Below are 10,241 nucleotides of genomic sequence, written 5' to 3' on the forward strand. Positions count from 1 at the left end.
GATTCAGACTGTGGTTTAGTATCTAGCTTGTTGGTGGATGAGGAAGTTTAATGAAGAACATTATGCAAAATATTTGTGCAGAAGACAGTATCTTTGCCTGTTTCAAGCTGAAAAGGTCACCACACGTTTGACTAAAAAGTAAAAGAATTCAAGAAAAAACATGACACATACTTTAACAATCTTTTTTTTTTTTTATCATTTGTCACATAAAAAAGGTTGAAAACAGACACATAAAATGTCTAAAAACATACCTGAGATCACAATCAACATTGCCTACAGTCATTAGCAACTTATAGAACTACATAGCGTGCATCAAAATGATCATTGTTTAATGATTACAGGAGTGCCACTTCCCTTTCAAGTATGTTTCTATTCATGGCAATTTATGAAACACTCCAAAACTGCCATAAAAAAAGTGAATTAGATTCTGGTACCTTATTAATCAACATTCTATGGGGTACCTTGTTCATGGAGCTCAATAATACTAATACACCTACCTGCTCAGTGAACTGTGTGCATACTAGTAACTTTACACTGATGCTTACTGATTCATATCTCCCTGGTAGTGCCTTGCATCCTCTACGTCCACATCACACCCGCTAGTCCCTCCCCCGCACATCTCACACTCCAGCGCCGCTGTCCGATAGGCCTTCCACACCGTGGCGTCCTGCAGACACACCGTCCCGCCCCCTCTCTTCTCCTCAGCCTCGTTCCGGTTGATGTCGCCCACACACACCCAGCCAGCAGCTCCATCCAACCCACCCCCGGTGGTACTCACGGCCCACTTGGAGTGGTCGTTGGAGGCCTTGAAGGTGATCCTCCCGCCTGGGGAGATAAGCTGGATGTCCAGGACCTTCCAGCCCAGGGAGCAGTCAGAGGGCAGGATGCCAGTGGAGCGGATCCAGAACTGGACTAGGAGGTCTGACTGGAGGGAGGGAGCCACCCAGGAGTGGTACAGATCTAATGGGAGACAGGAGGAGGGGAAATGGGGATATTGTGGTTAAATGTTGGGTCAATCACAACGACAAAACGGTAATGACATGAATAGTCATTCTTACCATGAAACAACACTTCAACAGTACAAAAAAAATGACAAACGAATAGTTTCTAAATTGTTCCTTACCATTATTGAATGATCTCCCCTTGGCAAAGCTGATGAACTCGGTTCCACCCAATGAGGTGAGAGACACGCTGCGATTGGATGCAGGTTGGGTGTGCAGTAAGCTGCTATAGGCCATCTGACCTTGGCTGTTGTTACAGACGTCAGCCAGTGCGGGCACCAGAGAGGCCAAGGAAGCAGGGACACCGCAGTCATACACATTGGGCTGGTTGATCTGCAACTGCTCTCCTGCAATTTAAAACATAATACATGTCAACTGAACACTTCAAACATTTAAATCAATGAATTGTGTCAAAAGTAAAGCAAATAATGATGAATTGACTGATCAATCCGGTTTGGCCGCCATTGTAAATAAGAATTTGTTCTTAACTGACTAGTTAAATAAAAAAATGAAATAGTACTTGTCTTGGAACTTGGTGCCTATCTTAATCTAGAGCATTAGTATGACTACTTTTCAAATTCTTCAAACAGAGTAGCAGACAAATGCCTGTACATACAAGACCACTGACTGTGGCTGAGATTGAAAATGTTTTAAGACAAGACAATGCTTTGAGGTTGATGGAAGTTGGCCTCCACTGAGAACTCCCATCACAATTAATGACACTCATCTTAAGCTGAACAAAAATATATACGCAACACATGAAGTGTTGGTCCCATGTTTCATGAGCTGAAATAAAAGATCCCAGAAATGTTCCATACACACAAAAAGCTTTTTCAATCTCAAATTTTGTGCACAAATTTGTTTATATCCCTGTTAGTGAGCATTTCTCCTTTGCCAGGATAATCCATCCACCTGACAGATGTGGCATATTAAGAATCTGATTCAACAGCACTATCGTTACACAGGTGCACCTTGTGCTGGGGACAATAAAATGCCACAAATGTCTCAAGTTGAGTGAGCAATTGGCATGCTGACTGCTGGAATGTCCACCAAAGCTGTTGACAGATAATTGAATGTTCATTTCTCTACCATAAGCTGCATCCAAATAGAGAATTTGGCAGTACGTCCATCCGCCCTCACAACTGCAGACCACATGTATGGCGTTGTGTGTGCGAGCAGTTTGCTGATGTCAACGTTGTGAAGAGAGTGTTCCATGGTGGCGGTGGGGTTATGGTATAGGCAGGCATAAGCTACAGACAACGAACACAATTGCATTTTAACAATGGCTATTTGAATGCACAGAGATACCATGAAGAGATCCTGAGGCCCATTGTCATGCCATTCATCCGCCGCCAACACCTCATGTTTCAGCATGATAATGCACGGTCCCATGTCACAAGGATCTGTAAACAATTCCTGGAAGCTGAAAATGTCCCAGTTCTTCCATGGCCTGCATACTCACCAGACATGTCACATGTTGTGTTTATATTTTTGTTCAGTATAACTCCACGAGAGACATGAAACTTACAGAGCAAACATCGCACCGCGGGAGGAGTATGGTCTCTATGGTTACAGTGCCATAGAGGATAACCCTATCTGTCACTACGGTAACAGCACCATTTGCTAGCCAGGTTGTAGTGGCACTTGCTACTACAAAATGCTAAAATGCTAATGACCTAAATTGTTTATGCAAATGTTATTTTTGGTTCACAATTATTGTGTCAACATTAATGTGGCTTTATTAGCTATTGCGTAATAATGAGTTAATTGTCATTTTTAAGTTCATTGCATGCAGGTTTTTCAGTGATAGGGGCAGCAGTACTTTACCATTAAAGACCCACTATTACTGTGGAGAATGACTATGACATAGGACTTAGTTTGTAGGGTCAGCAATAATAGTACGGCACCCCTGGAGAAAATGAGGGTTAAGTGCCTTGCTCAAGGGCACGTCAACAGATATTCCACCTAGTCGGCTCGGGTGGTACGCACAGACAGTCTGTCTCAGCATGAAACAGTCGCATGAAATAGAACACATTTGTGTCTTCATGAAGCAATTCACAGTTTCATGCATTTTAACAGGGTGGATAATCCAATATACTTTTCAGAATTCTAAAGGCACATTTATAGTATTCCAAATGACTTTTACAGGATTACAGTCTCACCAATGGCCTGAAAGCGCTCCAGTGGGTAGGTCACACAGATGAAGTTCTGTCCGTTCCGTACACCACTACCTGGGTAGGAATATTGCCCCATTTCCTTTACAGGGGGGAAATTAGGGGTGCTGTGGACCAACCAGTAGCCCTGTGTCTTGTCCAATAAGACAACACCTGAGATGGAGAGAGGGAGATAACACACTCATTGAAAGCGGAGTCATTTCACAACAGTACATACTCTCTTGTCAGACAAAAACATGAACATGCTACAAATGGAGGAGCTGGCCAGAGGCCTGGGTGCTGAGGTTAGCATTACAATGTAATGCCTGTATACAGTATACAGCTGAGGTTTATATTGTCCTGACCTTTGGTGTGGCCACCTTGGCTACTAAGGAAACCAAATCCTTTTTCTCCCTCCTCGGGTGGTCTCTGGTCATTGTACAGGATGTACGCAATGTCACCATTCTGCAAAAGAAAGGACACACACTCATCATCAGAAGATATAGACTTCCATGCATATTGCACACTCTAAACTCAGAAACAAACAAGGTTAATAGCGCCAATAGTGTTTGTTCTTTGATAACATGTCATATGCTGTATTTATTTATCATGGCTGTCTGGGTGAAAAGAAAACTCCAATTGCACCGTAGTGAAAATTAGACAGTGAAAGAAACAACCCAGAAAAAAAAGTTATAGATCCACATTTAGATTTTTTGTGTCCTTCTGTCTCACTCCACTGTGACATAAAAAGGGAGGGGCCAGCTACCTAAAATAAAACCTCAGCAGTGGTACATACATGTGTTGCAAGTGAAACTTAAAGGGAAAATCCACTCAAAAACAATCTTTTGGTCTTTTTTTAATTAGTCCACTGTTGATACAGTTCCAAAATGGTTTGCATGTCAGCAGTCAAGTTTCAAGATATTTAACTTCCAAGAAACATGAAAAAACATTTTTGGGCCTGATAGTTTGAGTGGATTTCCCCTTTAAGTTTCACGGTTCATTCAGATGTGCTCTGATATTAATAATAGAAGGAACCAGACCTTCCCCTGCTCATACAGCTGGCCCACTGTCCTCCCCAGGGCTCCAGTGCTGTCATTTACCAACACATTTCCATCCGTCCATCCCTCGCTCCCTTTGTCCATCAGTAGATAACTCTGTCCATCATTGGGAAATTCACGATCAACATGGGGGAGTTTGTAGAGATAGAACCTGAGAGAAAGTATTTGATTCTCAGTACTGTGTGTTGTTTTAGCATTTTTTTAAAATATAACCAGGCAAGTCGGTTAAGAACAAATTCTGCCTTGTTCATGGGCAGAACAACAGATTTTTATCTTGTCAGCTCAGAGATTCAATCTAGCAACCTTTTGGTTAGCAGCCCAATGCTCTAACCACTAGGCTACCTGCCACCCCATACCTTGCTATGCACTCGGTCTGTGACTAAGTAGCTAACAGACCTAAGGGAAGAAGGAGGTCATATCAGTTCAATCTTCAGTCTGCCCAGAACTGTTTTCTCACCAGTCAACAGCTTCCCCTTGATCATTGTAACAGGAGACAGGTGAGGAGCCTCCCTCTTCTGGTTGAAACAGGATCATCAGGACAACAAGTGACAACATCTGAAGGGAAAGCAACGAGGTCAAAATAGTTTTAGGAACTGTGAAAAACTATTGCCGAAATGACAACTTCAACATTTGTTGACTAAAATGGAAAAGGGTTGGCTTTGAAACAAGAAGAGTATGCGGCGATGCATTACAAATTGGAACAGTAGCCGACAGTCGATGATACAATTATTTTATGATGTTGTAACAATATATCAGAAGTAAACTAAATGTATAGCCCCCTCAAACTCAACTCTTGACTTCGAAGCCAGTTCCACTGCGTTCTTTGTTCCCCTCTAATCAGGAGGGACTCATTCAGACCCAGGTCTGCGCACATAATGATCAGCTAGAACATAAACCCAGCAGGCTCCGGACCTCAATAAAGAGTTGAATACCCCTGCTATAGCCTATGCCCAATGTGCCCCACTGTAAGGTTGATTGAAAAGTCTAATTTATACATCAACACAGCCTACCTTTGAGTAGATAAGAATTTGACAAGGGCGCTGATTCTACAGCTTTTTCCGTATCCACGTGATCTTCGATTGTGGCGAACGATTCCATTTCTTTATTTGAGATGCATCCTTGTTTTGAAGTATGATGTCACGGGGCGGGCTTTTGGTCACGAGTTAATAAAGTGGAGGAACTGCATTAACGCCCTGGACCAGAAGCACCCTTCTGCCTTATACACATGGGGGAAATCTATTAATTTAAATGGAATCAGAGCGTATATGAGCATAAAGCAAGCCGCAAACGTATGATACATATTTATTGGATACATATTAAATGAACAAGTGTGTTTTCCTTGCTGTTGTCAACAATGGTTTAACAGTTAAAGGGATGGAGTTGATACTTGCTGTGGACAATTAATCCTCAGCACATGTAGGCTAGCCTAACAGCCTAGTTGTTCCTGAAAAGTTGATTTCTAGTGCATTGCAACACTGTAATGTAAAGGCAGATATCTGTCGTTTGACAATTGAATAATGCATATTGAGTGGTTATGGCAAATTGCCTGGGATTGAGAACCTCAACATTCTGAAAAAAGCACCATTATGCACACATTATAAAGAAATGAGACCTTTACATTATTATGTCACTCTCTCTTTCATTGGATTCCAGGCAATGCTACCAGACTACTGTATGATATATTGAATTCCCCCAAAGATTGCTTTGATGACAGGCTGTAGCTCAGTGTATAGCCTACACTTTTGGTTGGTTTGTTGACGTTTTCCTCAATGCCTGTCTCATGCATTTCTTTCACAATGGCATCTATTTTGTGTCTTTATCTTTTTGTATTTAAAAAAAAGAATCCTCCTTTTAATATCCCACCAAAACAGTTTCTCTGTCTTTGGGACTTTGTTTTTAACAATTGTAAAGAAGGTCTAGAAGGCTGAAGAAAGTTAACGAAAGGACTCCACTTCAAGTTACTTGTGTTGCACAGAGCATACTTAGCATTTTGACCTTCGAGCAGCCAGTTGTCATATGATATGATAACTTTTCACTGCTCTTGCTATTATCACTGCTCTTTAAAAAGCTTTACATTGAATCACACTTTGAGGAACTGCCATAATAAGCATTCTTCCTCATCACTTACCACCTTCTCTGCACAGACAGTTCAAGACTTCCTCTGAAAGTTGCCGTCAAAGTTGGAGTGGACTGGAGTCTGACAAGACTGCAGGCTTCCTGGAGGCCCCCAGGGTTTTGATGCTGTGTTGGCCCTTGCATTGTCCCTCAAAATCTCTGTGGGGTCCAGTAGACAAAGGCTGAGGGACTTTATCGTAAGCCTTCTCGGGGAATAACTAGAAACACTCTTGGTGCAGGTCAAACATTTAACGCTTATTTTATTCTCGTGAGGAGCTGAATTCAAATATAAGATGGAAACACAAACACTCTCATTAATACTCGTTCACTGCTGTGGTGAGCAAAACTAATTTCCTCATATTGCAATAAACACATTTAAAGCACCCCAAAGCGTAGGGGCATTTTGAATAACATCCAAATTATTGTGCAGTCAACAGACAAATCAGCCCACTCTGTAAGCTTAATATCATACAACAAACATTGGAATTAGTCTCTACAGCATTATGCAACTGAAATGATGACTCTATTATTCACATACAATTTTTTTTATTAAATGACTGATGCAGGTATCGATACAGATGATACTGTCAACTCAGACCATAACAGAACAAAATGGTCATGCCTGGTCTGGCCAGGTTAATAAGAAGCAAAAGCCATTGCTCTATAGGGCTACACCACATACTCTGAGCCATTTGAGCCCATCTCTACAGCATGTGTATCTCTCAGGTTCCCAGAATCCCAGGCAACTCAGTCCTCTGGTCCTCCATGCGTCCTCCCTGGACACTCAGCAGTAAGGAAAAGAAGTCCTCATCATCCATAGGCCCTGGGGCCACACTGCGCTGCTCCTCCAGCCTACCCTGGGCCTGAAGTACAGAGACAGTCAGAAACACCACATGGTTTGATGCCTATTTTACACTGGACCTGAGGTACGGAGACGAGACATTACGCCTACGTAACATCACACAACATGATGCTTATACACCATATGACATGATGCTTATACACCATATGACATGATGCTTATACACCATATAACATGATGCTTATACACCATATGACATGATATGTTGTTACACCATACAACATAATACCCAATCCCCATGTTACAGCACATGACATACAGGTGTAGGATATTCATTTGACCAGTATTGTTGCAGTAAAATAATCCTGCAGCAACAGCATTTGAATGTTTAGTCCATAATGTTGCATGATCGGTGGTTAGGCTATAAACTGGCCAAAATTAAGCTACTTGAAAAGGGAAATACTGTTAATATAACTGTGTTAGTGCGGGTTTTCCGTTCATTTATGTAAAGCACAAAGTCATTGCATTTCCTGGGGCGCAGGAAAATGAAGATCCTTCATCTGTTATGCCAATGTAGCACTGTAACATGATATTAACGTAACACCTTATGACATGATGCCTACATGATATTTTGCTTATGACAAGAACAAAATAATGTTTTGGTCAAATTGACTATTGGCAGCTTGGGTGATTACAGTTACTTACTTGCGAGATGAGAATCATATTGTACAAGTCCTCGTTCTGCACTGCAATTGGAGCAGACTTTTTAGGTTTTGTATCTTTTACGCTGCTCCTCTTCTTATTGGCTTTCGGCTTAAGGGGTGGGGTGTCATGTAGTTCCACTCGCTGGTCGTCAAGCCGACGGCCTTGGGAAGTAGCCACCAAGTCAAAGAACTCGTCTTTCTGCAGCGAGGTCATTGAGGAAAAATGCACTGTTGGGAATGGAAGGGGAGAAAAGAGAGTGGAGACAGGCTACATTTAGTGGCCTAGTTCATTTAGTGTCCTAGTTAATCATTCAGCAATATTATTTCAATATTTTACTAATGTACAGATGACATCCTAATATGTGTCCCTGCCACAGTTATATGATAGAAGTGCTTCGATGGATGTTGGTACCGTACAGTTATTTACAGCGTTTCCCCTTCTGTCATTTGAAGTGAGTCAGCGTGTCAATGTTGAAACAAGGGAAGCTAATGGCAAAAGTTGTCATGTTTACCACAGTCACTTCGTTATTATTACAGGGAGTTGTTTTCGCATTCTATCACCTCTGTGGGCTCTGTGGGCCGGAATGTAGGTGTTGGGTTCAGAATGGCACCTTCTCCTCCCTCTGAAGGAACACCGTTGGTCATTGAGTCGTCTTCCTTCTTGCAGAGTAAAAACCAGGTCATACAGAGCGTCTGGGAAGTAAGGGGTTAACCGTTGAGCCTGGGAAAGACAGGTGGCAGGTGGCAGAAAGAGTAGTCATTATCAAGGACATCAAAATGGGGGGTATCACTACTCATTTCAAACACGCTGGCATTTCCACACATACAAATTCTGTAACCACAAAATGAACCCCTCATTCTTCCACCACTGGGATGTTGTTTGTTCTTTTTCTATATGTGAAAGAAAACCCAATAACGGAATTATTGTAATTGTGGGCACAAGGGAAATTGCTGCATTTTTTTAGTGAAAGCAAATGTTATAGACCTGCTTTTGGGCATGCTCTGGGCTCAGCGTATCTTTGGGCAACTGGTCAAAGGGAAGATGTCTATTTGTGTCAACTTGTAATCCTTGTGATGGTTTGTCCGTCTCCAAATCTTGTTCTGTTGTTTTGTATTTTTCTGTTTTATCCACCATCGCCATCCCTTCTTTCTTGCCATGTATTTTCGGGCCATCCATTACTAATTTATCCATCCCTTTAATGTGCTCAACCCCCTCCTCTGTCCCAGTCTCTCCTTTTGCTTGATTTATATGGTTATCCTTTTTTCTTTTGTCGCCATCTCCGCTTTCAGTGTTGGCTTTTCCAATCTGTCCATGTCTGGCAGTGGCATCCTCTTCCGCACTGGAGTCTTCATCGTTGCTCTTGCCTGTTATTGTCTCTATCCCTCCCTCAATATCCCCCTCCTTAATAATGATTAGATCCTCCAAGTGCTCCTCTTCAGCTGTTTCAACTTTGACCTTTGGGTATTCCATGACAACATCCATTTGTCTCAGTGTAAACCTGACAAAAAATTAGATAAGACAAATATATCAACTGATGTTCTATTGTACATTATGAGGAATGTGGAACTGGTTCTAAGAAAATGTATTAGGTACTCTAATAGAGTTGATCAAAATGTTAACTCCCAACAACACATGTAGAAGACTTCTAGTGTGACACAGACTGAACGGCTACTGTACCTGTAAGCATAATATGGTATAATCTCAAGAGGGGTGTTTATGAAAAACCAGGACTGGTTTCCTGCTCACTTCTTTAGGCACTGAATTCCTATCTTGGATTGTACTTGCCCGCCTGCCAATCATTACCTTACCCACCCACGCTCTCAATAAGTCTATCGTACCTGTGTTTTCCTGGAGTTCAGTTTCCGATAAACATCATCTTCTTCTGTCCACATGGATTAGGTATGGCATCACTGATTCACATGGCAGTTTTCTTCATGACAACTAATCAGTTATGCTTCACATATCACAGTGACGAGCTCTCGCTCGCTAGTCTCTTCCTGTTCCTCTTACCCCAACCCACCCCTATTTATTTGTCCCCTATCTCTCTGTGTCATGGATTTATGAAATATTACTGTAAAAACTGAAGTGGTGCGATGTTATCAAATAGCCTTGTTTTTAACAAAGCCAAAACTCATAATTTGAGATGAACATCAGAAAGGGGGAAATTACTATGAAGTTTTGCTCTGCTTGTGTTGCATTTTCAGCAGAACAGCATACAGTCAGAAACAGCAACATGTTGAAACAGGCACTCTGTTATTCTGACAGGGACTGTGGTTTGGCATACTTCCTGTTGACTTGCAGCTAAAGGAGAAGTAGACAAAGTGTGAGAGAGAGAGGGAGAGAGATATAGTCAGATGTTGATTATTTTTGGTGAAGTGAGAGAGCAGAAGGGAGGGTAATTGTTAAT

General features: G+C 41.8%; 2 protein-coding genes across 3 annotated transcripts; both read right to left on the reverse strand.

The window, feature by feature from the left end:
• Window positions 1–168: 168 nt before the first annotated feature.
• LOC139392690 (deoxyribonuclease-2-alpha-like) lies at window positions 169–5,353 on the reverse strand. The gene is made up of 7 exons (XM_071140862.1): window positions 5,223–5,353; window positions 4,670–4,767; window positions 4,195–4,363; window positions 3,520–3,619; window positions 3,164–3,328; window positions 1,124–1,348; window positions 169–960 (listed from the first exon to the last, which is right to left on the reverse strand). Exons 2-7 carry the CDS (start codon window positions 4,765–4,767, stop codon window positions 542–544), a joined length of 1,176 nt encoding a protein of 391 aa, XP_070996963.1. The 5' UTR covers window positions 5,223–5,353; the 3' UTR covers window positions 169–541.
• Window positions 5,354–6,561: 1,208 nt separating this feature from the next.
• LOC139405887 (uncharacterized) lies at window positions 6,562–9,833 on the reverse strand. Of its 2 annotated transcripts, XM_071148327.1 has the most exons (5): window positions 9,673–9,833; window positions 8,819–9,332; window positions 8,395–8,554; window positions 7,835–8,061; window positions 6,562–7,190 (listed from the first exon to the last, which is right to left on the reverse strand). In XM_071148327.1, exons 2-5 carry the CDS (start codon window positions 9,314–9,316, stop codon window positions 7,050–7,052), a joined length of 1,026 nt encoding a protein of 341 aa, XP_071004428.1. In that variant the 5' UTR covers window positions 9,317–9,332; window positions 9,673–9,833; the 3' UTR covers window positions 6,562–7,049. The 2 variants fall into 2 exon arrangements, with proteins under 2 accessions (XP_071004428.1, XP_071004429.1); XM_071148328.1 differs by lacking the exon at window positions 9,673–9,833 and having other exon boundaries at window positions 6,572–7,190; window positions 8,819–9,405.
• Window positions 9,834–10,241: the final 408 nt, after the last annotated feature.

This window comes from Oncorhynchus clarkii, chromosome 3 (assembly GCF_045791955.1).
Source record: "Oncorhynchus clarkii lewisi isolate Uvic-CL-2024 chromosome 3, UVic_Ocla_1.0, whole genome shotgun sequence".
In the NCBI taxonomy this organism is placed as follows: domain Eukaryota; kingdom Metazoa; phylum Chordata; class Actinopteri; order Salmoniformes; family Salmonidae; genus Oncorhynchus; species Oncorhynchus clarkii.

Excerpts from the sequence above, each read along its gene's own strand:
- LOC139392690 (XM_071140862.1), bottom strand. The coding sequence starts at position 4,767 with ATGTTGTCACTTGTTGTCCTGATGATCCTGTTTCAACCAGAAGAGGGA. Across the intron at positions 3,620-4,194 it reads AGCTGTATGAGCAGGGGAAG|AATGGTGACATTGCGTACAT; the intron begins GTCTGGTTCCTT and ends TTTCTTTTGCAG. Across the intron at positions 1,349-3,163 it reads GGAGCGCTTTCAGGCCATTG|GAGAGCAGTTGCAGATCAAC; the intron begins GTGAGACTGTAA and ends TTTAAATTGCAG.
- LOC139405887 (XM_071148327.1), bottom strand. The coding sequence starts at position 9,316 with ATGGATGTTGTCATGGAATACCCAAAGGTCAAAGTTGAAACAGCTGAA. Across the intron at positions 8,062-8,394 it reads GGCCCACAGAGCCCACAGAG|TGCATTTTTCCTCAATGACC; the intron begins GTGATAGAATGC and ends CATTCCCAACAG. Across the intron at positions 7,191-7,834 it reads ATATGATTCTCATCTCGCAA|GCCCAGGGTAGGCTGGAGGA; the intron begins GTAAGTAACTGT and ends TCTGTACTTCAG.